Below are 24,117 nucleotides of genomic sequence, written 5' to 3'. Positions count from 1 at the left end.
CCATTGGGGACCGTCTCTGGTACCTAATGCCCTAGGTGCCAAAGATGCCATTTACTGGGCACTTACAGGGGTTGGGGAGGGGGGCCGGGGGAGGGTCGACAGGGGAAAACTGCAAAGTGGACTGTGGACCTGGTTAGCAGAATCCCAGTGGCGGTTTTGTGAAAAGTGAATCAATTACCAGACAAAGTGGGGGTGACCATGTCAAAAAGGGGCGTTTTCCTACACTAACAACCAGGAACTTGAAGAAAAAAGGTTTGGGAAGGTAATTTTCAATCGGCAGTAATAGCTGACAAATGGAATTTAACTGGAGAACAGTAAACCAGATCTGGCAAAAAAAAAAAAAAAAACACTAAATTCTTGGCAGGTGGTTGGGTGAACATTTGTATATTCCTGTGGAAGGCTCAAGTGGCCATATTAGTAGAGTTCAAGAGTCAGCCTGGCAAACTCCAGATGGCCTCTGAAATTGAGAAGGTCCAGTCTGCACTGCATTATATTATCTTGAGTAGTTGTTCTGACTTGTAAAGGAAGTCTATGAACCACCAAGGATATGGCCAACCCAGTCATGAATATCTTAACTCACAAGTAAAATTGTTTGATGCTAGCAAAAGAGGTACAGGGGGTGGGGGTGGAATTTGTCTGACCAGTTAATTCACAGAGGCCTTTCCTCTGTCCCTGGTTTGTAGAACCTCAGTGTGAAGTATGGGAATTTCAATCTGAGGTGGCTAAGAGATCCAATTGAGGTAAAGCTTAGTCAGAGAAGACATTGTGAATGAGTCGATCCACTCAATAGTTTTGACTGATCTGCTAAGGAGGATTATTTGAATATTATGAACTGGGAGATGGGCTGCAGTGATCCTCAAGTCTTTAGCTATTAACCAATTTCAGATGGTGGGGCTTCTAGCAACAAGACTCCGGACCTCGTACCACCTTGCTTGTTCAGACAGTACAGTTCTTGTGTTTCTGTCTGAACAAGAGGGAATCTGTCCTAAAGGAGGGAAGGAAAGACTTCAGAGCCAAGTGTATCACCCTCAGCTCCAGCAAATTTATATGGTATCTCTTTCGAACTCCACATGTCAAAAATTTGAAGGTGATCCAGGAGCCCCCTCCCCTGGCCAAAAATCCTGTTGGAAAGCTATTTTCGTTGCAGAGTTCCTTTAGATGACACTACCACTTGAGAACGTGCTGCATTGAGGGACAGGGTGATCTTGCCCTCCCTCATGACAACAGATTCCACTCGTCTTTCAGACATGCCAGTTATTGTCTCTTAAGGAGGTAGATGTTCAGGACCAGAAAGATACACAATGCCATTGAGCACAGTAGAGATCAGTCCTGCCTTGTTGGACGGGTGTTTTAACAGATACTCAGATTTCAGAGGTATAGATAACAGTCTCTCCACCAAATAAACGTTTGCTTTTATGTTATCCATAACCACTCTTGGTAAGTGAAGAGGCTACACCGAGGAAGATGTCAATTTTTTGTGATTGACATGCACCCCTGAGTGACAGCTTCTCTGAGAGCAGAGACAGACATCTGGAAATGTTGGGTTGCTGAGAAGCTTATGCCTTGACTAGGCACTCTTCTACATATGGATAGACTAAGGTCTTCTGTCTCCGGATATGTGCTACAAAGACATACATGCACTTCAAGAATGTTCATGGGGCAGACGGTCAAATAGAAGAAACTCTGTACTGGTAGTTATTGCCACCGACCACGAATCTCAGGAATTTGCAATGCTTCTTTGCAATTGGTATCTGGAAGTACTCATCTTGAAGATATATGGAGCATAGCCAATCCCCTTTATGGATCTGCCATTTTTGATAATTTTAGAACCAGAATGGGTATGAATTACTTTTTGGACTATTGTTTAACCAACAAATGGAAATAATTCCCCTTTCTTTTCTGTGAAAGAGGTATCACCGATTCTGAAGGAGCATATTTACTTGTTGAAGCTATTCAAGAAGTTGCATGAAAGACTTCTTTGGTGGTGTAGCTGGTGGAAGATGAGTGAAGCTTAGACAGTAGCCATTATGAATAATATTCAGTACCCAAATCTTTTATGGAACAGCACTCTTTCGGATAGTTGGAAATGCTTCCTCAGAGTGTTTAACAGAAAAGGAGGTAGTTAAGACTTACTGTTTTGTACCTGTAAGAGGTATACCTTCTCCATCAACTTTGTGATTTTCTCTATCATTTGGTTGGCACTTTGCTTGCTGAAAAGGCCTGTGTTGCTGTTGACCTTAAGGCAACTGAGGGCTTTGAATCCTCTGAGTAGTAACATTGATGATACGTTCTGTAGTTGTGTTTACTTTGTTCATTTCATTTCTCCAAGCCAGCAGCTTTCAAGGTCTCCATTTCACTTTACATACGCGCCCAATCCACATCTATGGGACTTCCCCAAAAAAGTTGTGCCAGTGAAAATTAAGTTGTTGATCCCTTGTTGTGATCATGCATTAGGGCTGTTAGTTTTAGCCAAGAATGTCTCCTTAAGGTAAATCCCCAACACCATCTATGTGCAGCCAATAGAAAGGAGTTCACAGCTGCACTGATCACCATGATCTCTCGGCAGATCATCAACAAACTGTAGAAGGGAGCCGAAAAGAGGATCAGTAATATCTGTCCAGAGGGGCATTAGCACTGGTCGACCTCATTATTGACTGCTGTACTTACTACATACCTTTCACAGAACAAACCAAGTTTTGTATTTTCGTTGTCTGGTGGAACAATAAGAGGGGCAGTTGCATGGACCTTCTTTGCTTCAAGGACATCACAGAATCAGGCAGAGGATCTAAGCAAAGGAATAACGGATCCTGAATGAAGCAGCTTTTGCCAATGCAGGCATAAGTAATTCCATAGCAGTTTAGAATAAGCTTGGAACGAGTGAAAGGAGAAGTGTTGACAATGTACGTTGAACAGTCTCAAAAATCAGATGTGGTAGCAGTAGGCTCTGGCAGAGAATGTTTGCTTCCCGGATGAGAATGTCCCGAAAAGTACTAATATCAACAGGGGAGACTCTTGCTGGAGGAAAGTAAGTCAATGGAGGAAAACTCCTCCGTGTTAGGTGTTGTTGAGGAGTATGAACGTGTTCTAGGTAGATGTCTGCATCTATAATGTCGAAGAGAAGGTACAGCTAGAGTTATAACAACGATGCATAGATGCCAACTCTGATCTGCAAAAAGATCTGGATCCATGAAGACTTTGATCTTCCTGATACTACAGGCAGTCTTGATTGATAGAGAGATCACCCTCAAAGCATTAAGGGAGGATGCAGAAGGAGTGGCGTAGCAGATGTTGCATGCGAAGTCGAAGGCTAAACTGGTTGTTATGTAGGGGGAGGCTGTGGAGAAGGCTGAACAGGAGAATCCAGAATGACTACCATGGATGATGGTCTATGGCAAATATGCTCTTGTGTATTCAGAGTCTAATGCAGTGCGCCTCCCCTTTCAATTTCATCTTTCTAACCCAATTAGCCAATCAGAGTACTGAAAAAGAAGAACTGGTGTGTCTTGAGGTCAAATGCCTGCCTCGAATTACAGTGTCTTCCCTACTGCAGCCCAGTCCTCAACTACTACTGTGTTGGTACTGTACCTCACATCAATGCTGAAGTACATCAATTAGGATTGCCACCTTTTTGTTGTGATCTTTTTGGATTTCCCTCTCTTGCAGTCCAGAAAGGAGGTAGAGCAGTGGCAGATGTTCAACCCTTTCCTCACACGAGGCACCTCTTGCTGGCAGCACAGTTCATCCTTTCAAAGTAGGCACATCACACTGTCCTTCAAGGAACCACTGGAAAAGCTCCCACAGTGATTGTTTGTCACAATCAGGGTACTTTGCAAAAAAAAGAAAAAGATCTTTTTGCAAAGATAATGAAACGTTTCCAGACTCAAAATGACAGCAAAACACTCTAGATGTCAAAAGACATCGAATGAAGTTGGGCTGAACTAAGTGGGAAGTAGTGTGTGTGTGTGGTTTTTGGGGGGGTGGGGAAGAGGGTTGGGGGTGCAATTGACGGATGACAAAAAGGCCAAGCGCAGTGCTGTCACCAGGACCCAGAAAAAGAACTGAGGTAATTACAAAGTGCTGGGCTTAATGGGATGCTGAAGGGAAGTGGGCCTTTAAGTACAGTATTACTCCTTACACTAACAGAGCCGTATCCTATATACGTCTACATTGCCACGATTCCTTCAACTCCATTTCCAAAAGGGTTTCTGAACAAGTTTTTTTTTTTTTAAAGTTATTGTGTTCAGTTAACCTTTATTTTTCTTTATGGCCTTTTAAAATTAAAGAACTGGACAATATAGCCTATTTTATAGGTTGCAAACATATGTATTATATGAAAATGTGACCTTCCTAAAGTAAGGAGAAAATTAAATGAAACAAAAGAATGTTTGAATGCTCTCGGCACATGTACAGGGCTATTCAGTGCTTATGATCACCCATGGACACCTGCTGAAAAATAAGCTTTTTTCCTCTTCAAACCAGTGCTTTTTGGAGTCATCCTCATGTTTCATTTTAATGCATCTCATTCTTAGTACACTGTCCAAAGAGCTAAACTGAAAAGGGGAGGTTAGTAATTTTCTGTTGAACATCAGGTTTAAGGTTGCTAGTCTTAACCAGGACCAGCTGTGCAAAGAAATCTCAATGGTAGTATCCCACTGCTGTCAATTCTGAACCATCGACTGTCCGAGATTAGCACCTATGGTGGTTATAGATCTTGACTAAAGGACCTCATTCCTTCCTGGGTTTCCCGGCCATAGAAGCCTAGTAACACAATGTTTAGAACAGTAGATGCAGTGCTGCACACTTTCTTTACAGGTAGGTTTAAGTTTTTGTTTTCCCTCTGTTAGGGAGGGGTCGGGTCGCAGTGATCTACAGAGCTGATTCATGGGGAATCCTGGCTTCAGTCACAACAGTCTGGTTTCAGGGCAGATCTGCAGAAATCTGAATCCTTCTGTGGAGATCTGTATTTTTTCAAAAGCCAAGGTGTTTCTGCCATGACTAACAGGAGTCAGGAACTTGACCTCCAATAAGCCCAGTACCTAGAGAAGAGGCATAGCAGTAACCTTTAGCTGTTGTAACCCAAGTACAAAAGATACTGACACTCATGATTCTACTTGAATGTTTAAATTATTAGACCACCATCACCAGAAAGTCACAAACTGTAAAATTGTGTAGTGGTGAAACCCTAGTAAGAGACTGTTGATGTAGAGGATGCAAGGCAAAGATCTGTCAGTTGACAGACTGTGAAAAAGATCTGAAGATTATCTTTTTCTATCTCTGATGGAGAGCACGGGTTTCTCTGGGGAGTAGCCCATTCCTGATCTTAGTGTAGAAGGAGCCACTTGTGAGAGAGGTGTATCTTCTGCTGGCAATACGGAGGTTTGCAGTGAAACTATTTTTGCCTTTGGTATGACTTGCAGTTGCACATGCTGAGATATAGAGGAGAAAGATGAAGCAGAGGAAGAGGAATGAGTATACAATATTCCACAGAGATAAACCTTGGAGTAATCAATGGACACATTGTATCACAAACTACTATCTTAACTTCTTTTGGATGTCTGTGCGGTAGATAAAGCTCAGAAGTCTGAAATCAGGGACACAGTAGAGTTAAAAATGGGAATGGAGTAGTGACACTGACACTGAAAAAATGTTCAATCAATAGTGAAAGCAATGGCATGGATGCTGTCAGTTTAGATGGTGGCACAGTCAAATCAGCATTCCTTAGACAGGATGACAGAGCATATTCTCAACAATAGTGGAGATGAATGAGCCAAAATAAGGAAAATGTCACTTACCCAGTGTACATCTGTTCGTGGCATTAGTCGCTGCAGATTCACATGCTTTGCATAGTCCGCCGTCTGGTGTTGGGTCGGAGTGTTACAAGTTGTTTTTCTTCGAAGAAGTCTTTTCGAGTCACGAGACCGAGGGACTCCTCCTCCTTTGGTTCCATTGCGCATGGTCGTCGACTTCATCTTAGATTGTTTTCCCCGCAGAGGGTGAGGTAGGAGTTGTGTATGCTAGTAATAGTGCCCATGCAATGGAATGAATAAGTATGTACAAAATGAAGATTAAAATAATATATTTACAAATGTACACATGTTGAAGATTACTTCCAAACGGCTACAGGCTCCCGGGGAGGCGGGTGGGCGCATGTGAATCTGCAGCGACTAATGCCACGAACAGATGTACACTGGGTAAGTGACATTTTCCGTTCGGAGGCATGTGTAGCTGCAGATACACATGCTTTGCATAGACTAGTAAGCAGTTATCTCCCCAAAAGCGGTGGTTCAGCCTGTAGGAGTGGAAGTAGTTTGAAATAAAGTTCTTAGTACAGCTTGACCTACTGTGGCTTGTTGTGCAGATAACACATCTACACAGTAGTGCTTAGTAAATGTGTGAGGCGTAGACCATGTTGCTGCCTTACATATTTCGTTCATTGGAATATTTCCTAGAAAGGCCATGGTAGCACCTTTCTTTCTGGTTGAGTGTGCCTTTGGTGTAATGGGCCGCTCTCTTTTTGCTTTAAGATAGCAGGTTTGGATGCATCTAACTATCCACCTGGCTATACCTTGTTTTGATATTGGATTTCCTGTATGAGGTTTTTGAAAAGCAATAAATAGTTTTGTTTTCCTAATTAGTTTTGTTCTGTCAATGTAGTACATTAGTGCTCTTTTGATGTCTAATGTATGTAGTGCTCTTTCAGCTATTGTGTCTGGCTGTGGGAAGAACACTGGTAATTCTACTGTTTGATTTAAGTGGAACGGTGAGATAACCTTTGGTAAGAATTTTGGGTTGGTGTAGGAAGTTGGCTCTGTATGTGCTATTTCAAAGTAAGGAATAGCATGCACAGAGTCCAAGGGTTCCCCTTAGAGGTAAAATAGTGGTAAAAATAGATAATACTAATGCTCTATTTTGTGGTAGTGTGGTCGAGCAGTAGGCTTATCCAAGGAGTAGTGTTAAGCATTTGTTGTACATACACATAGACAATAAATGAGGTACACACACTCAGAGACAACTCCAGCCAATAGGTTTTTGTATAGAAAAATATCTTTTCTTAGTTTATTTTAAGAACCACAGGTTCAAATTCTACATGTAATATCTCATTCGAAAGGTATTGCAGGTAAGTACTTTAGGAACTTCAAATCATAAGAATTGCATGTATACTTTACAAGTTATTGACAAATAGCTGTTTTAAAAGTGGACACTTAGTGCAATTTTCACAGTTCCTGGGGGAGGTAAGTTTTTGTTAGTTTTACCAGGTAAGTAAGACACTTACAGGGTTCAGTTCTTGGTCCAAGGTAGCCCACCGTTGGGGGTTCAGAGCAACCCCAAAGTCACCACACCAGCAGCTCAGGGCCGGTCAGGTGCAGAGTTCAAAGTGGTGCCCAAAACACATAGGCTAGAATGGAGAGAAGGGGGAGCCCCGGTTCCGGTCTGCTTGCAGGTAAGTACCCGCGTCTTCGGAGGGCAGACCAGGGGGGTTTTGTAGGGCACCGGGGGGGACACAAGCCCACACAGAAATTTCACCCTCAGCGGCGCGGGGGCGGCCGGGTGCAGTGTAGAAACAAGCGTCGGGTTCGCAATGTTAGTCTATGAGAGATCTCGGGATCTCTTCAGCGCTGCAGGCAGGCAAGGGGGGGATTCCTCGGGGAAACCTCCACTTGGGCAAGGGAGAGGGACTCCTGGGGGTCACTCCTCCAGTGAAAGTCCGGTCCTTCAGGTCCTGGGGGCTGCGGGTGCAGGGTCTCTCCCAGGCGTCGGGACTTTAGGTTCAAAGAGTCGCGGTCAGGGGAAGCCTCGGGATTCCCTCTGCAGGCGGCGCTGTGGGGGCTCAGGGGGGACAGGTTTTGGTACTCACAGTATCAGAGTAGTCCTGGGGTCCCTCCTGAGGTGTTGGATCGCCACCAGCCGAGTCGGGGTCGCCGGGTGCAGTGTTGCAAGTCTCACGCTTCTTGCGGGGAGCTTGCAGGGTTCTTTAAAGCTGCTGGAAACAAAGTTGCAGCTTTTCTTGGAGCAGGTCCGCTGTCCTCGGGAGTTTCTTGTCTTTTCGAAGCAGGGGCAGTCCTCAGAGGATGTCGAGGTCGCTGGTCCCTTTGGAAGGCGTCGCTGGAGCAGGATCTTTGGAAGGCAGGAGACAGGCCGGTGAGTTTCTGGAGCCAAGGCAGTTGTCGTCTTCTGGTCTTCCGCTGCAGGGGTTTTCAGCTGGGCAGTCCTTCTTCTTGTAGTTGCAGGAATCTACTTTTCTAGGGTTCAGGGTAGCCCTTAAATACTAAATTTAAGGGCGTGTTTAGGTCTGGGGGGTTAGTAGCCAATGGCTACTAGCCCTGAGGGTGGGTACACCCTCTTTGTGCCTCCTCCCAAGGGGAGGGGGTCACAATCCTAACCCTATTGGGGGAAGCCTCCATCTGCAAGATGGAGGATTTCTAAAAGTTAGAGTCACTTCAGCTCAGGACACCTTAGGGGCTGTCCTGACTGGTCAGTGACTCCTCCTTGTTTTTCTCATTATCTTCTCCGGCCTTGCCGCCAAAAGTGGGGCCTGGCCGGAGGGGGCGGGCAACTCCACTAGCTGGAGTGTCCTGCTGGGTTGGCACAAAGGAGGTGAGCCTTTGAGGCTCACCGCCAGGTGTGACAATTCCTGCCTGGGGGAGGTGTTAGCATCTCCACCCAGTGCAGGCTTTGTTACTGGCCTCAGAGTGACAAAGGCACTCTCCCCATGGGGCCAGCAACATGTCTCGGTTTGTGGCAGGCTGCTAAAACTAGTCAGCCTACACAGATAGTCGGTTAAGTTTCAGGGGGCACCTCTAAGGTGCCCTCTGTGGTGTATTTTACAATAAAATGTACACTGGCATCAGTGTGCATTTATTGTGCTGAGAAGTTTGATACCAAACTTCCCAGTTTTCAGTGTAGCCATTATGGTGCTGTGGAGTTCGTGCTTGACAAACTCCCAGACCATATACTCTTATGGCTACCCTGCACTTACAATGTCTAAGGTTTTGTTTAGACACTGTAGGGGTACCATGCTCATGCACTGGTACCCTCACCTATGGTATAGTGCACCCTGCCTTAGGGCTGTAAGGCCTGCTAGAGGGGTGTCTTACCTATACGGCATAGGCAGTGAGAGGCTGGCATGGCACCCTGAGGGGAGTGCCATGTCGACTTACTCGTTTTGTCCTCACTAGCACACACAAGCTGGCAAGCAGGGTGTCTGTGCTGAGTGAGAGGTCTCCAGGGTGGCATAAGACATGCTGCAGCCCTTAGAGACCTTCCTTGGCATCAGGGCCCTTGGTACTAGAAGTACCAGTTACAAGGGACTTATCTGAATGCCAGGGTGTGCCAATTGTGGATACAATGGTACATTTTAGGTGAAGGAACACTGGTGCTGGGGCCTGGTTAGCAGGGTCCCAGCACACTTCTCAGTCAAGTCAGCATCAGTATCAGGCAAAAAGTGGGGGGTAACTGCAACAGGGAGCCATTTCTTTACACAAGCCCCCCCCAGCCCACAGGCCAGGAGACTCAGCCAACGCTGGAAGAGTCTTCCTAGTCTGTCAGGCGAGGAAGAGTAGAGGAAATGGCTGGTTTGTTGCAGGGCCTACTCTGCCTTACATCCTCCTGTTCAGGTCATTCCCTCTGGGGAACTGACCCACTTCCACAGTGATAGGACCTAGTCTGAACTGCCTCTTGTCTGTGCTTTTTATGTCTTCACCCATTCTCTCTATTTTGAGGTCAGAGGTATCCACCTCTGCTAATCTTATCTTAGCCAGGGTCACCCCTAGCTTACCCAAAGAGGTTACCCAGAGCTGGAGTAACCCCACCATGACCAACAGGGTCAGGGGGCCTAACTTGTTATTTGGCATGGGGTCAGACCACCATGCCAAGGATAGTGCAGCCATAAAGGCTAACACCCAGCAGAGGCCACTGACAGCTGTCAGTGCCCAGAACCACACCTTTAGCTCTTCACCTAAAAGGGAAGGGGCTAAGTTACAGGCTTCTTTGGGTTCAGGTTGCCTGTCTGCTGTATTAGAGTGGGGGGTTACCACATCTTGTAGTAAACACCCTTCTTCCACTCTTTCTTCTGTTAGCTGAGGAGCCACCCACTCAGGTTTAACAGTTGCCTGACTAGCCAGGACTTCTTGTGGGTCAGGTTGGACTTTATCAGGGCCATTTTTGGAGTTCTCCCCTACTGGAGCAGAATCTCCTTGGCTTGCTGTAACCTTGGCTAAAGGTTGTCCACCCTTCCTACTCTGTTTTCTTTTCTTCTTCTTCTGGGGTCTGCTTGCATTTACTGCAGAGGCAGGACTTCCAGAATCCTTGGGAGAGGACTGGCACTGGACCAGTTCCTTTCTTGGGCTCTGACTAACCTCTGGGTAGTCATTTCCAAGGAGACAATCAAGGGGGAGGTCTGTACTGACTACTACCCTTCTCCAGCTAAGAGTGCCACCCACTTCTATGGGCACTAAAGCCACAGGCCTCTTAGTGACCCTGTCTAGGCTAACTCTTACCCTGGCAGTCTCACCTGGGATGTACTGGTTTGAGAGCACCAGCCTGTCATGCACAATAGTGTGACTGGCACAAGTGTCTCTCAGGGCAGTGGTTGGGATTCCATTCACCAGTAGGTGGTGAAAGTGTCTACATCCCTCTGGAATCTCCAACTCACCTGTTGGGCCCTGTTTCCAGTTGAAGGCTATGAAGACCTCCTCATCTGAGGAGTCATCTCCCATGGCTACACTGGTTACCCCTGGAATCTTGTTCTGGGGTTTGTTTTTGGGACAAGAAGTGTCCTTGGTGTGGTGCCCAGACTGTTTACAGTTGTGGCACCATGCCTTAGTGGCATCCCAGTTCTTACCCTGGTACCCACCTTTGTTTTGGGTTGTGTCTTGGGGCCCACCCACCTGTTCTGGTTTTTGGGGGCCTACAGAGGACTCTTTTTCTTTGTTTCTAGTGTCACCCACTTTCTCCTGGGGAGTTTTTGTAACCCCTTTCTTTTGGTCACCCCCAGTGGAAGTTTTGGTTACCCTAGTCTTGACCCAGTGGTCTGCCTTCTTTCCCAATTCTTGGGGAGAAATTGGACCTAGGTCTACCAGATACTGATGCAACTTTTCATTGAAGCAGTTACTTAAAATGTGTTCTTTCATAAACAAATTATAAAGCCCAACATAGTCACACACTTCATTTCCAGTTAACCAACCATCTAGTGTTTTTACTGAGTAGTCTACAAAATCAACCCAGGTCTGGCTCGAGGATTTTTGAGCCCCCCTGAATCTAATTCTATACTCCTCAGTGGAGAATCCAAAGCCCTCAATCAGGGTACCCTTCATGAGGTCATAAGATTCTGCATCTTTTCCAGAGAGTGTGAGGAGTCTATCCCTACACTTTCCAGTGAACATTTCCCAAAGGAGAGCACCCCAGTGAGATCTGTTTACTTTTCTGGTTACACAAGCCCTCTCAAAAGCTGTGAACCATTTGGTGATGTCATCACCATCTTCATATTTTGTTACAATCCCTTTGGGGATTTTTAGGATATCAGGAGAATCTCTGACCCTATTTAAGTTGCTGCCACCATCGATGGGACCTAGGCCCATCTCTTTTCTTTCCCTTTCTATGGCTAGGAGCTGCTTTTCCAAAGCCAATCTTTTGACCATCCTGGCTAACAGGGGGTCATCTTCACTGGAGTTATCCTCAGTGATTTCAGAGGTGTTGGTCTCTCCTGTGAGGGAACCAGCATCTCTGACTATTATTTTTGGAGTCAGGGTTTGAGGGACCCTGTTCTCCCTAGATAGGACTGGTAGGGGGGAATTTTCCTCCAAGTCACTATCCTCTTCCTCTGAGTTGCCACCCTCAGAGGGGTTGGCCTTTTCAAACTCTGCCAAAAGCTCCTGGAGCTGTATTTTGGTAGGTTTGGGGCCCATTGTTATTTTCTTTATTTTACAGAGTGACCTTAGCTCCCTCATCTTAAGATGGAGGTAAGGTGTGGTGTCGAGTTCCACCACAGTCACATCTGTGCTAGACATTTTGCTTCTAAAAGTTGGAATACTTTTTAAGAATCTACAACTGGTTCTAGAATCTAATTCAAACTTTTACAAACTTTTAAGCTCTAAAAGAAATGCTAAACAGGATCTAACACAAGGCCCTAGCAGGTCTTTTAAGAATTTAGAAAACTTTTCAAATTGCAAAAATCTATTTCTAATGACAATTTTGGAATTTGTCGTGTGATCAGGTATTGGCTGAGTAGTCCAGCAAATGCAAAGTCTTGTATCCCACCGCTGCCACCAATGTAGGAAGTTGGCTCTGTATGTGCTATTTCAAAGTAAGGAATAGCATGCACAGAGTCCAAGGGTTCCCCTTAGAGGTAAAATAGTGGTAAAAATAGATAATACTAATGCTCTATTTTGTGGTAGTGTGGTCGAGCAGTAGGCTTATCCAAGGAGTAGTGTTAAGCATTTGTTGTACATACACATAGACAATAAATGAGGTACACACACTCAGAGACAACTCCAGCCAATAGGTTTTTGTATAGAAAAATATCTTTTCTTAGTTTATTTTAAGAACCACAGGTTCAAATTCTACATGTAATATCTCATTCGAAAGGTATTGCAGGTAAGTACTTTAGGAACTTCAAATCATAAGAATTGCATATATACTTTACAAGTTATTGACAAATAGCTGTTTTAAAAGTGGACACTTAGTGCAATTTTCACAGTTCCTGGGGGAGGTAAGTTTTTGTTAGTTTTACCAGGTAAGTAAGACACTTACAGGGTTCAGTTCTTGGTCCAAGGTAGCCCACCGTTGGGGGTTCAGAGCAACCCCAAAGTCACCACACCAGCAGCTCAGGGCCGGTCAGGTGCAGAGTTCAAAGTGGTGCCCAAAACACATAGGCTAGAATGGAGAGAAGGGGGAGCCCCGGTTCCGGTCTGCTTGCAGGTAAGTACCCGCGTCTTCGGAGGGCAGACCAGGGGGGTTTTGTAGGGCACCGGGGGGGACACAAGCCCACACAGAAATTTCACCCTCAGCGGCGCGGGGGCGGCCGGGTGCAGTGTAGAAACAAGCGTCGGGTTCGCAATGTTAGTCTATGAGAGATCTCGGGATCTCTTCAGCGCTGCAGGCAGGCAAGGGGGGGATTCCTCGGGGAAACCTCCACTTGGGCAAGGGAGAGGGACTCCTGGGGGTCACTCCTCCAGTGAAAGTCCGGTCCTTCAGGTCCTGGGGGCTGCGGGTGCAGGGTCTCTCCCAGGCGTCGGGACTTTAGGTTCAAAGAGTCGCGGTCAGGGGAAGCCTCGGGATTCCCTCTGCAGGCGGCGCTGTGGGGGCTCAGGGGGGACAGGTTTTGGTACTCACAGTATCAGAGTAGTCCTGGGGTCCCTCCTGAGGTGTTGGATCGCCACCAGCCGAGTCGGGGTCGCCGGGTGCAGTGTTGCAAGTCTCACGCTTCTTGCGGGGAGCTTGCAGGGTTCTTTAAAGCTGCTGGAAACAAAGTTGCAGCTTTTCATGGAGCAGGTCCGCTGTCCTCGGGAGTTTCTTGTCTTTTCGAAGCAGGGGCAGTCCTCAGAGGATGTCGAGGTCGCTGGTCCCTTTGGAAGGCGTCGCTGGAGCAGGATCTTTGGAAGGCAGGAGACAGGCCGGTGAGTTTCTGGAGCCAAGGCAGTTGTCGTCTTCTGGTCTTCCGCTGCAGGGGTTTTCAGCTGGGCAGTCCTTCTTCTTGTAGTTGCAGGAATCTACTTTTCTAGGGTTCAGGGTAGCCCTTAAATACTAAATTTAAGGGCGTGTTTAGGTCTGGGGGGTTAGTAGCCAATGGCTACTAGCCCTGAGGGTGGGTACACCCTCTTTGTGCCTCCTCCCAAGGGGAGGGGGTCACAATCCTAACCCTATTGGGGGAAGCCTCCATCTGCAAGATGGAGGATTTCTAAAAGTTAGAGTCACTTCAGCTCAGGACACCTTAGGGGCTGTCCTGACTGGTTAGTGACTCCTCCTTGTTTTTCTCATTATCTTCTCCGGCCTTGCCGCCAAAAGTGGGGCCTGGCCGGAGGGGGCGGGCAACTCCACTAGCTGGAGTGTCCTGCTGGGTTGGCACAAAGGAGGTGAGCCTTTGAGGCTCACCGCCAGGTGTGACAATTCCTGCCTGGGGGAGGTGTTAGCATCTCCACCCAGTGCAGGCTTTGTTACTGGCCTCAGAGTGACAAAGGCACTCTCCCCATGGGGCCAGCAACATGTCTCGGTTTGTGGCAGGCTGCTAAAACTAGTCAGCCTACACAGATAGTCGGTTAAGTTTCAGGGGGCACCTCTAACGTGCCCTCTGTGGTGTATTTTACAATAAAATGTACACTGGCATCAGTGTGCATTTATTGTGCTGAGAAGTTTGATACCAAACTTCCCAGTTTTCAGTGTAGCCATTATGGTGCTGTGGAGTTCGTGCTTGACAAACTCCCAGACCATATACTCTTATGGCTACCCTGCACTTACAATGTCTAAGGTTTTGTTTAGACACTGTAGGGGTACCATGCTCATGCACTGGTACCCTCACCTATGGTATAGTGCACCCTGCCTTAGGGCTGTAAGGCCTGCTAGAGGGGTGTCTTACCTATACGGCATAGGCAGTGAGAGGCTGGCATGGCACCCTGAGGGGAGTGCCATGTCGACTTACTCGTTTTGTCCTCACTAGCACACACAAGCTGGCAAGCAGGGTGTCTGTGCTGAGTGAGAGGTCTCCAGGGTGGCATAAGACATGCTGCAGCCCTTAGAGACCTTCCTTGGCATCAGGGCCCTTGGTACTAGAAGTACCAGTTACAAGGGACTTATCTGAATGCCAGGGTGTGCCAATTGTGGATACAATGGTACATTTTAGGTGAAGGAACACTGGTGCTGGGGCCTGGTTAGCAGGGTCCCAGCACACTTCTCAGTCAAGTCAGCATCAGTATCAGGCAAAAAGTGGGGGGTAACTGCAACAGGGAGCCATTTCTTTACAGTTGGTTCTTAGAACTACCTTATTTTTGTGTATTTGAATAAATGGTTCTTGTGTAGTAAACGCCTGAATTTCACTTACTCTTCTTAGAGATGTAATGGCAACGAGAAATGCAACTTTCCACGTTAGGTATTGCATTTCGCAAGAATGCATGGGTTCGAAAGGTGGGCCCATGAGTCTTGTTAAGACAATATTGAGGTTCCATGAAGGAACAGGTGGTGTCCTTGGTGGTATAATTCTTTTTAGTCCTTCCATAAACGCTTTTATGACAGGTATTCTAAATAGGGAAGTTGAATGAGTAATTTGCAGCTATGCAGATATTGCTGCGAGATGAATCTTTATGGAAGAGAAAGCTAGATTTGACTTTTGCAAATGTAGTAAATACCCTACTACATCTTTTGGAGATGCATGCAATGGTTGAATTTGATTATTATGACAGTAACAAACAGATCTTTTCCATTTACTTGCATAGCAGTGTCTAGTGGAAGGTTTTCTAGCTTGTTTTATGACCTCCATACACTCTTGAGTGAGTCCTAAGTGTCCAAATTCTAGGATTTCAGGAGCCAAATCGCTAGATTCAGCGATGCAGGGTTTGGATGCCTGATCTGTTGTTTGTGTTGTGTTAACAGATCTGGCCTGTTGGGTAGTTTGACATGAGGTACTACTGACAGGTCTAGTAGTGTGGTATACCAAGGTTGTCTTGCCCATGTTGGTGCTATCAGTATGAGTTTGAGTTTGTTTTGACTCAATCTGTTTACCAGATATGGAAGGAGAGGGAGAGGGGGAAAAGCGTACGCAAATATCCCTGACCAATTCATCCATAGAGCATTGCCTTGGGATTGCCGGTGTGGGTACCTGGATGCAAAGTTTTTTGGCATTTTGCGTTTTCTTTTGTTGCAAATAGATCTATTTGAGGTGTTCCCCAAATTTGGAAGTAATTGTTCAGGATTTGGGGGTGAATTTCCCATTCGTGGACCTGTTGGTGATCCCGAGAGAGATTGTCTGCTAGCTGGTTCTGGATCCCTGGAAAAAATTGTGCTATTAGTCGAATGTGGTTGTGAATTGCCCAATGCCATATTTTTTGTGTTAGGAGACAACTGTGTCGAGTGTGTCCCCCCCTGTTTGTTTAAATAATACATTGTCGTCATGTTGTCTGTTTTGACAAGAATGTATTTGTGGGTTATCATGGGTTGGAATGCTTTCAATGCTAGAAATACTGCTAACAGTTCTAGGTGATTTATATGTAACTTTCTTTGATGTACGTCCCATTGTGCTTGGATGCTGTGTTGATTGAGGTGTGCTCCCCACCATGTCATGGAAGCATCTGTTGTTATCACGTATTGTGGCACTGGGTCTTGGAAAGGCCGCCCTTTGTTTAAATTTGTACTGTTCCACCATAGAAGCGAGATGTATGTTTGGCGGTCTATCAACACCAGATCTAGAAGTTGACCCTGTGCATGTGACCATTGTGATGCTAGGCACTGTTGTAAGGGCCGCATGTGCAATCTTGCGTTTGGGACAATGGCTATGCATGAGGACATCATGCCTAGGAGTTTTAATACAATTTTTGCATGTATCTTTTGATTTGGATACATGGCTTGTATCACCTTGTGAAAATTTTGAACCCTTTGTGGACTTGGAGTGGCTATCCCTTTTGTTGTGTTGATTGTCGCTCCTAAGTATTGCTGTGTTTGACACGGCACAAGGTGTGACTTTGCATAGTTGATGGAGAAACCCAGCTTGTAAAGGGTTTGTATAACAATCTGTGTGGTGTGAACACTTTGTTAGCGAGTTGGTCTTGATTAGCCAATCGTCTAGGTACGGGAACACGTGTATTTGCTGCCTCCTGATGTGTGCAGCTACTACCGCTAGACACTTTGTAAAGACTCTTGGCGCTGTTGTTATTCCGAATGGCAACACTTTGAATTGGTAGTGTATTCCTTTGAATACGAACCTTAGGTATTTCCTGTGCGAGGGATGTATCGGTATATGGAAATACGCATCTTTTAGATCTAATGTTGTCATGTAGTCTTGCTGTTTCAGCAGTGGGATTACGTCTTGTAATGTCACCATGAGAAAGTGGTCTGATTTGATGTAGGTGTTTAGTGTTCTGATATCTAATATTGGTCTTAGAGTTTTGTCTTTGTTGGGTATTAGAAAGTACAGTGAGTAAACTCCTGTGTTCTTTTGTGGACCTGGTACTAATTCTATTGCGTCTTTTTGCAGTAATGCCTGAACTTCTAGTCCTAGAAGGTCTAAATGCTGTTTTGACATATTGTGTGTTTTCGGTGGGACGTTTGGAGGGAGTTGGAGAAATTCTATGCAATAACCATGTTGGATAATTGCTAAGACCCAAGTGTCTGTTGCTATTTCCTCCCAAGATTTGTAGAACTGGCTTAGTCTTCCCCCCACTGGTGTTGTGTGAAGGGGTTGAGTGACCTGTGAGTCACTGCTTGTTTTGAGGGGTTTTCGGACCTTGAAATTTTCCCCGGTTTCTTGGGAATTGGCCCCCTTTGTATTGGCCTCGAAAGCCTCCCCTTTGGTATTGTCCCTGGTAGGTAGGCGGTGTTGTTTGTGAGGTGCTGGCTTGTGTGGCTTGACCTCGAAACCCTCCTCTGAAAGTGGTTTACGAAATGTGCCAAATGTGCCTCTGCCCTGCGGGGAATAGAGTGTACCCATGGCTTTAGCTGTATCAGTGTCTTTCTTCAATTTTTCAATTGCAGTGTCCACTTCTGAGCCAAACAATTGTTGTTCATTGAACGGCATATTAAGCACTGCCTGCTGTATCTCGGGTTTGAAGCCGGATGTGCGCAGCCATGCGTGCCTCCTTATTGTTACAGCAGTATTTATTGTATTTATTGTTCTTGCAGCTGTATCTGCTGCATCCATAGAAGAACGGATTTGGTTGTTGGAAATGTTCTGTCCCTCTTCAACCACTTGTTTTGCCCGTTTTTGGAATTCTTTTGGGAGGTGTGAGATCCTGCATCTCATCCCAATGGGCTCTATCATATCGCGCTAGGAGTGCCTGCGAGTTGGCGATGCGCCATTGATTTGCAGCTTGTGCTGCAACCCTTTTCCCCGCTGCATCAAACTTGCGGCTCTTCTTGTCAGGAGGTGGTGCGTCGCCTGATGTGTGTGAGTTGGCTCTTTTACGAGCTGCTCCTACGACAACTGAATCTGGTGTCAGTTGTGATGTAATAAAAGCAGGGTCTGTGGGCGGTGCCTTGTATTTCTTCTCCACCCTTGGAGTTATTGCTCTGCTTTTCACTGGCTCCTTAAAAATTTGTTTAGCGTGCCTTAGCATCCCCGGGAGCATAGGAAGGCTTTGATAATTGCTATGGGTGGATGACAGGGTGTTAAAGAGGAAGTCATCCTCGATAGGCTCCGAGTGCAGCGATACATTATGAAACTCTGCTGCCCTAGCTACCACCTGTGCATATGCCGTACTGTCCTCAGGCGGTGAGGGCTTAGTGGGGTACTACTCAGGGCTATTGTCGGATACTGGAGCGTCCTAGAGATCCCATGCGTCCTGATCATCTTGGCTCATGGTGGTATGAGCTGGTGATTGTGGCGGAGTCTGTGCCGGTGATATATGAGTTGTTGGTGGTGGAGAGGGTGGTGAGTTACCTTCTTTACCACTTTTGCTTGTGGTGTCTTGTCTTGGTTTTGGAAATCTAGTTTTCTTTTCCTTCTGATTGGGGGAAGTGTGCTGATCTCCCTGTCCCACTTTGTATAAAGATCCGCTTTTGCGTGTGATCTACGTCTGTTTCTTTTAATTCCTCCTCAAATCGGTGTTTTTGTAGTTGGGAGGACAGTGATTGTTCCTCTGAATAGGAACTGGCTTTCGGTTCGGTTGCTGGGCGTTTTGGCACCGAAACCGTGCCTTTTGTTATTTTCGGCTCCGACGAGATTTTCCTCTTTTTCGGCGTCGCACCTTCTCGGTGTCGACCATCTTCGGTGCTGCTATCTCTGTGCCGCGCAGCTTCAGTGCCGCTGTCTCTGTGCCGACCCTTTTCTGCGGCACTTTCTCAGTCCCGAGATTGCTGCGTGCCTGTGTCTCGACCTGAGTCGGACGATCTCGGCACCGTCTCGCCCTTCTTCGGTGCCGATGGACGGTCACCTACTTTATGGCCTGTTGGCAGTGGCGTCCCCTGGGCTTTGTTTTTCCCTGTGATGTTTGTTTCGACGTCTTACTCACGGTTTCTTCGACGTCGAATTCTTCGGAATCTGATTCGTGGATGGAGAATGCTTCTTCTCCCTCTTCCTCGAACCTTTGTTGTCCTGTCGGCGTGGACGCCATCTGTAACTTTCTGGCTCTTCGGTCTCGGAGCGTTTTCCTCGACCGAAACGCTCGACAGGCCTCACACGTCTCTTCTTTGTGCTCAGGTGACAGGCACAAGTTACAGACCAAATGTTGGTCTGTATAGGGATATTTACTGTGGCATTTAGGACAGAATCGGAACGGGGTCCGTTCCATCAGTCTCGATGTTGCACGCGGTCGGGCCGACCAGGCCCCGACGGGGGATCGAAATTACCCCGAAGGGCTACCGGAGCTCTTCTGGATTCGGTGTCGACTCTAACTCGATACCGAACGAAACAATACCGACGAATTTTCCGTTGATTCTGACTAACTTTCCGACCCGAACCACGGAGCGAAAAGGAACACGTCCGAACCCGATGGCGGAAAAAAAACAATCTAACATGGAGTCGACGCCCATGCGCAATGGAACCAAAGGAGGAGGAGTCCCTCAGTCTCGTGACTCGAAAAGACTTCTTCGAAGAAAAACAACTTGTAACACTCCGACCCAACACCAGACGGCGGACTATGCAAAGCACGTGTATCTGCAGCTACACATGCCACCGAACATCTTGTTCCGACATCTACAACGGCATTTGTGATGCTGACTGGTCTTTCGACCTCCAAGAGACTCTTTAGTGCCTCAGGGTCAATCGAGAATCTGCGTGTTGCGGGATACTTTGCCAGTGATGAACCTTGCCTTAACAACAAGCATGTCGGAACAGAGGCCCTCAACGTGGAGATCCTTGACATCGAATGGCTTCAGGAACAATGGTAATGGCCATGTTTCATTCTAACTTTTCCACCCCTAAAATCTCATTCTGGGGGAGTGTTTTTGAGGCTATGACTTATTGGGAATAAGATCGGTTGATGACTTCAACGCTCTTGTTTGCCAGGTCTTCTTTAGTAATTGTTTCATCCAACTTCCGTTCAATCGTATTCCTTTCTTTGTCTTTCAAAGTCCTTTTTGACATTAGGCAGCATTCACTTTTTTTTAAATAGAGAAATGCGACAATGGTAGCCACACCACAAACACTGTGGGTCTGAGGCCACCTTCTTTGTGCCATATATAGAGTACTTTACAGCGACTGTCTAGTGACAGGAAAACGAAGTAAAAAATGCAGAAACATGAAAATCATGTTGACTTAAAAGAGGGTATCAAAAACATTGAGGAGAAGCTGTGAATGTGTGGAGAAACCTTGATGTGTGCCCAGATATTTTTCATATGAGCCACAAAACAGAACTGACAGAGGCAAATGACAGTACAATGTATCACAGAATATTGCTGTTCTATTTCAAATGATGCAGTGTATTTAACTGAGCTGTTTTGAACATTTTCTTCGCCTGTCTTGGAGCAATCTGAATTGAGTAGACTTTTACAAACAGGGTGTTTTTCATATAGCATGACATATGGACAATGAAAAAGTTCCCATGTTTCCATGGTCAATTAATGCATATTAAGTGCTCCAGGGGGTCCACACATGCAACTGAGAATTATTCTAATGTTCATGATCATCAATGAGGATCCCACAATGCAGAAAGGCAGTTTACACCTGAGTGGCTAACCGTGACGCGAGCTATTGGAGTCGCTTGAGGTACATTTTTACAAGTGCCTACAGAAAACTGAAGAATTTCCACACCAGCAAGGGCCAGTATCATAGGCAGTGAAACAATTGTTACAGGGGAAACCTGGAGAGCTAGAGAATACCAAGTCTACAGAAGCAAAATAATCTATCCAAATTGTAACAGAGGTAACAGGCAAAGCAGGCTTCAGAATAATGATTACTTAAGGTATATCTTCTATTATTTAGTTAGGTATGTGTGCTTCAGATACAATTACAATTGTTGCTGCAAGTTTGAAAAATAGTGATTGTACACTAGCAAACATACTTAGAAAGGTATCCAACTGCACAATTCTGCAAAAGGCTGCGATTGGTCATCTAAATATAAGACATTACAACCATTCACAAAGTGCGACTCAGTTATGACAATGAGGACCACATTAAACATGCACCTTTTTAGACAAGTGACACTAGTGGATATGGGATTACCCCAGTTACAGAATACAGCACTCTTAGATCCAGTTACACTCACCACTCCTTCCTGTCTTGTCCAGGTATTTCTTCATGCGGTGATTGTAAGGGAAGACTGAAGTAGTTGCTCCAATCTCAGCTCCCATGTTGCAGATTGTTGCCATACCTAAATGAGGAGCACAGAAAAAATTGCACTTTCAGAGGAATAACCATTAAATCCTGTCAGCATGCCCTGCATCAGAGGTGGTCGGTGTAGGAAAGTGACCCTTTTGGCATGGGCACCCCTTACTTTTTACCACTGCAGCTTCTCGACTTAAGGCGCACTGGGTTCCTGCTAACCAGGCCCCCAGTGCAAGTACTCATTCCCTAAAACAAGGTAAAAGGTCTGGGTACAATTGGCACTCACTTTAGTAGCTTTGTACATCCCTAGTGAATTGTACTCCCGGTGCCTAAGGTCTGCGTACTAAAGAGGGTCCCTAAGGACTGCAGCATGTATTGCGCCACCTTAAGAAACTTCATGCCTCCCCCCCACACCCCTACTAATTGTACACAGCCTGCCATTGCATACTGCCATGGTGCAAGCCATGAGTGAAAACACACAATGGCACATTCATTGTGTGCCATGTCCCAAATCACTGCATCTAATATATGTAAAGCGTTCCAAGGACGTCCCTTCCTAACTGCGACTTATGTATGATTGTTTTGTGACTGTGAATGAGTTCGCACAACCATAGCAGTTACCACCAGTTTCAAATTGGTGCTAACCCATTCGCAAACAGGAAGGGGTCCCCAAGGGACACTTCCAATAGAATGTGGGGGCACCAACTTTTTTTCCAGAGCAGGCAATGGGCAACAGACCACTTCTTACTCCTAAAAAATGAAACAAACGTTTACATTTTTTTATTTTTTTAAATGCATCCTGTTTTCCTTCAAGCAAAACGGGCTGCATTTAAAAAAACTGCTTTATTTAAAAAGCAGTCAGACACGGTGGTCTGCTAAGCCCAGCAAGCCACCATCCCTGTGAATGAGGCCATTCCCTAATGGGTTGCAAATTGCGACTTGCCTCATGAATATCAATGAGGCAGGTCTCTTACATCCCATTTGCAAATCACAGGCAGTGCGGTTGACATTGTTGTACATTTTGTTGTGCGACAATATGCGATTCACAAAAAAACACAAATTGCGAGTCGCAAAACAAAATGGTCGTACATCTGCCCCTCAGTGTGCTGGCTGACTGGTATCTATCAATCTGCCAACTCAGACAGGTTTTTGACCCCCTGAAGGTGAGAGCCCGCGCTCTGAGGCGAGAAACTAGGCCTGCTCCAGAGGAGGGTGTTATCGCCTCCTCCAGCAGTATGGCTAGTAATGAAAATGTCACTTACCCAGTGTACATCTGTTCGTGGCATCAGTCGCAGTAGATTCGCATGTTCTGCAATAGCTCGCCATCTGGTGTTGGGCCGGAGTGTTACAAGTTGTTTTTCTTCGAAGAAGTCTTTCGAGTCACGGGACCGAGTGACTCCTCCTTTTGTCTCCATTGCGCATGGGCGTCGACTCCATCCTCGATTGTTTTTCCCCGCAGAGGGTGAGGTAGGAGTTGAATTGTAGTAATAGTGCCCATGCAATGGAGTGACTAAGTATGCACTTATTTAAGGTTGAGATGATACATATATAAATAATTGAAGGTAACTTCCAAACTGCTACAGGCTCCCGGGGAGGCGGGTGGGCACATGCGAATCTACTGCGACTGATGCCACGAACAGATGTACACTGGGTAAGTGACATTTTCAGTTCGATGGCATCTGTCGCTGTAGATACGCATGTTCTGCAATAGACTAGTAAGCAGTTATTTCCCCAAAAGCGGTGGATCAGCCTGTAGGAGTGGAAGTAGTCTGAAATAATGTCCTTAATACAGCTTGACCTACTGTGGCTTGTTGTGCGGATAACACGTCTACACAGTAGTGCTTGGTGAATGTGTGAGGCGTAGACCATGTGGCTGCCTTACATATTTCTTGCATTGGGATGTTTCCTAGAAAGGCCATGGTAGCACCTTTCTTTCTGGTTGAGTGTGCCCTTGGTGTAATGGGCAGCTGTCGTTTAGCTTTAAGGTAGCAGATTTGGATGCATTTAACTATCCATCTGGCTATACCTTGTTTTGAAATTGGGTTTCCTGCATGAGGTTTTTGAAATGCAATAAAGAGTTGTTTAGTCTTTCTGATGTTCTTTGTTCTGTCAATGTAATACATTAATGCTCTTTTGACATCTAATGTATGTAGTGCCCTTTCAGCTACGGTATCTGGCTGTGGAAAGAACACCGGAAGTTCCACTGTTTGATTTAGATGGAACGGTGAAATAACCTTTGGCAAAAATTTAGGATTGGTCCTTAGGACGACTTTATTTTTGTGTAGTTGTATAAAAGGTTCCTGTATAGTAAACGCCTGAATCTCGCTTACTCTTCTCAGGGAAGTAATGGCGATGAGAAATGCCACCTTCCAGGTTAGGAACTGTATGTCGCAGGAGTGCATGGGTTCAAAAGGTGGACCCATAAGTCTAGTTAGGACAACATTTAGGTTCCATGAAGGAACAGGTAGTGTTCTTGGTGGTATAATTCTCCTAAGGCCCTCCATGAATGCTTTAATGACTGGTATTTTATATAGGGAAGTTGAATAGGTAGTCTGCAGGTATGCAGATATTGCTGCAAGGTGAATCTTAATGGAAGAGAAAGCTAGGTTAGATTTTTGTAAGTGAAGCAAGTAACCCACTACATGTTCTGGAGTTGTGTGTAATGGTTGTATTTGATTAATATGGCAGTAGCAAACAAACCTCTTCCATTTACTTGC

General features: G+C 45.8%; 1 protein-coding gene across 1 annotated transcript in view; it reads right to left on the bottom strand.

Annotated features, from left to right (window-relative positions):
- ACO2 (aconitase 2) overlaps positions 1-24,117 on the bottom strand; it is a 347,285-nt gene that overhangs the window by 215,590 nt on the left and 107,578 nt on the right. Inside the window, exon 7 of the mRNA XM_069231254.1 lies at positions 21,342-21,446. Within this exon, the coding sequence (XP_069087355.1) occupies positions 21,342-21,446 (105 nt within the window). The remainder of the gene's footprint in view (positions 1-21,341; positions 21,447-24,117) is intronic.

Source organism: Pleurodeles waltl, chromosome 4_2 (genome assembly GCF_031143425.1).
Source record: "Pleurodeles waltl isolate 20211129_DDA chromosome 4_2, aPleWal1.hap1.20221129, whole genome shotgun sequence".
NCBI lineage: Eukaryota > Metazoa > Chordata > Amphibia > Caudata > Salamandridae > Pleurodeles > Pleurodeles waltl.
The sequence above is the reverse complement of the archived record's forward strand: the minus strand, read 5'-3'. Positions and strand labels throughout refer to the sequence as shown.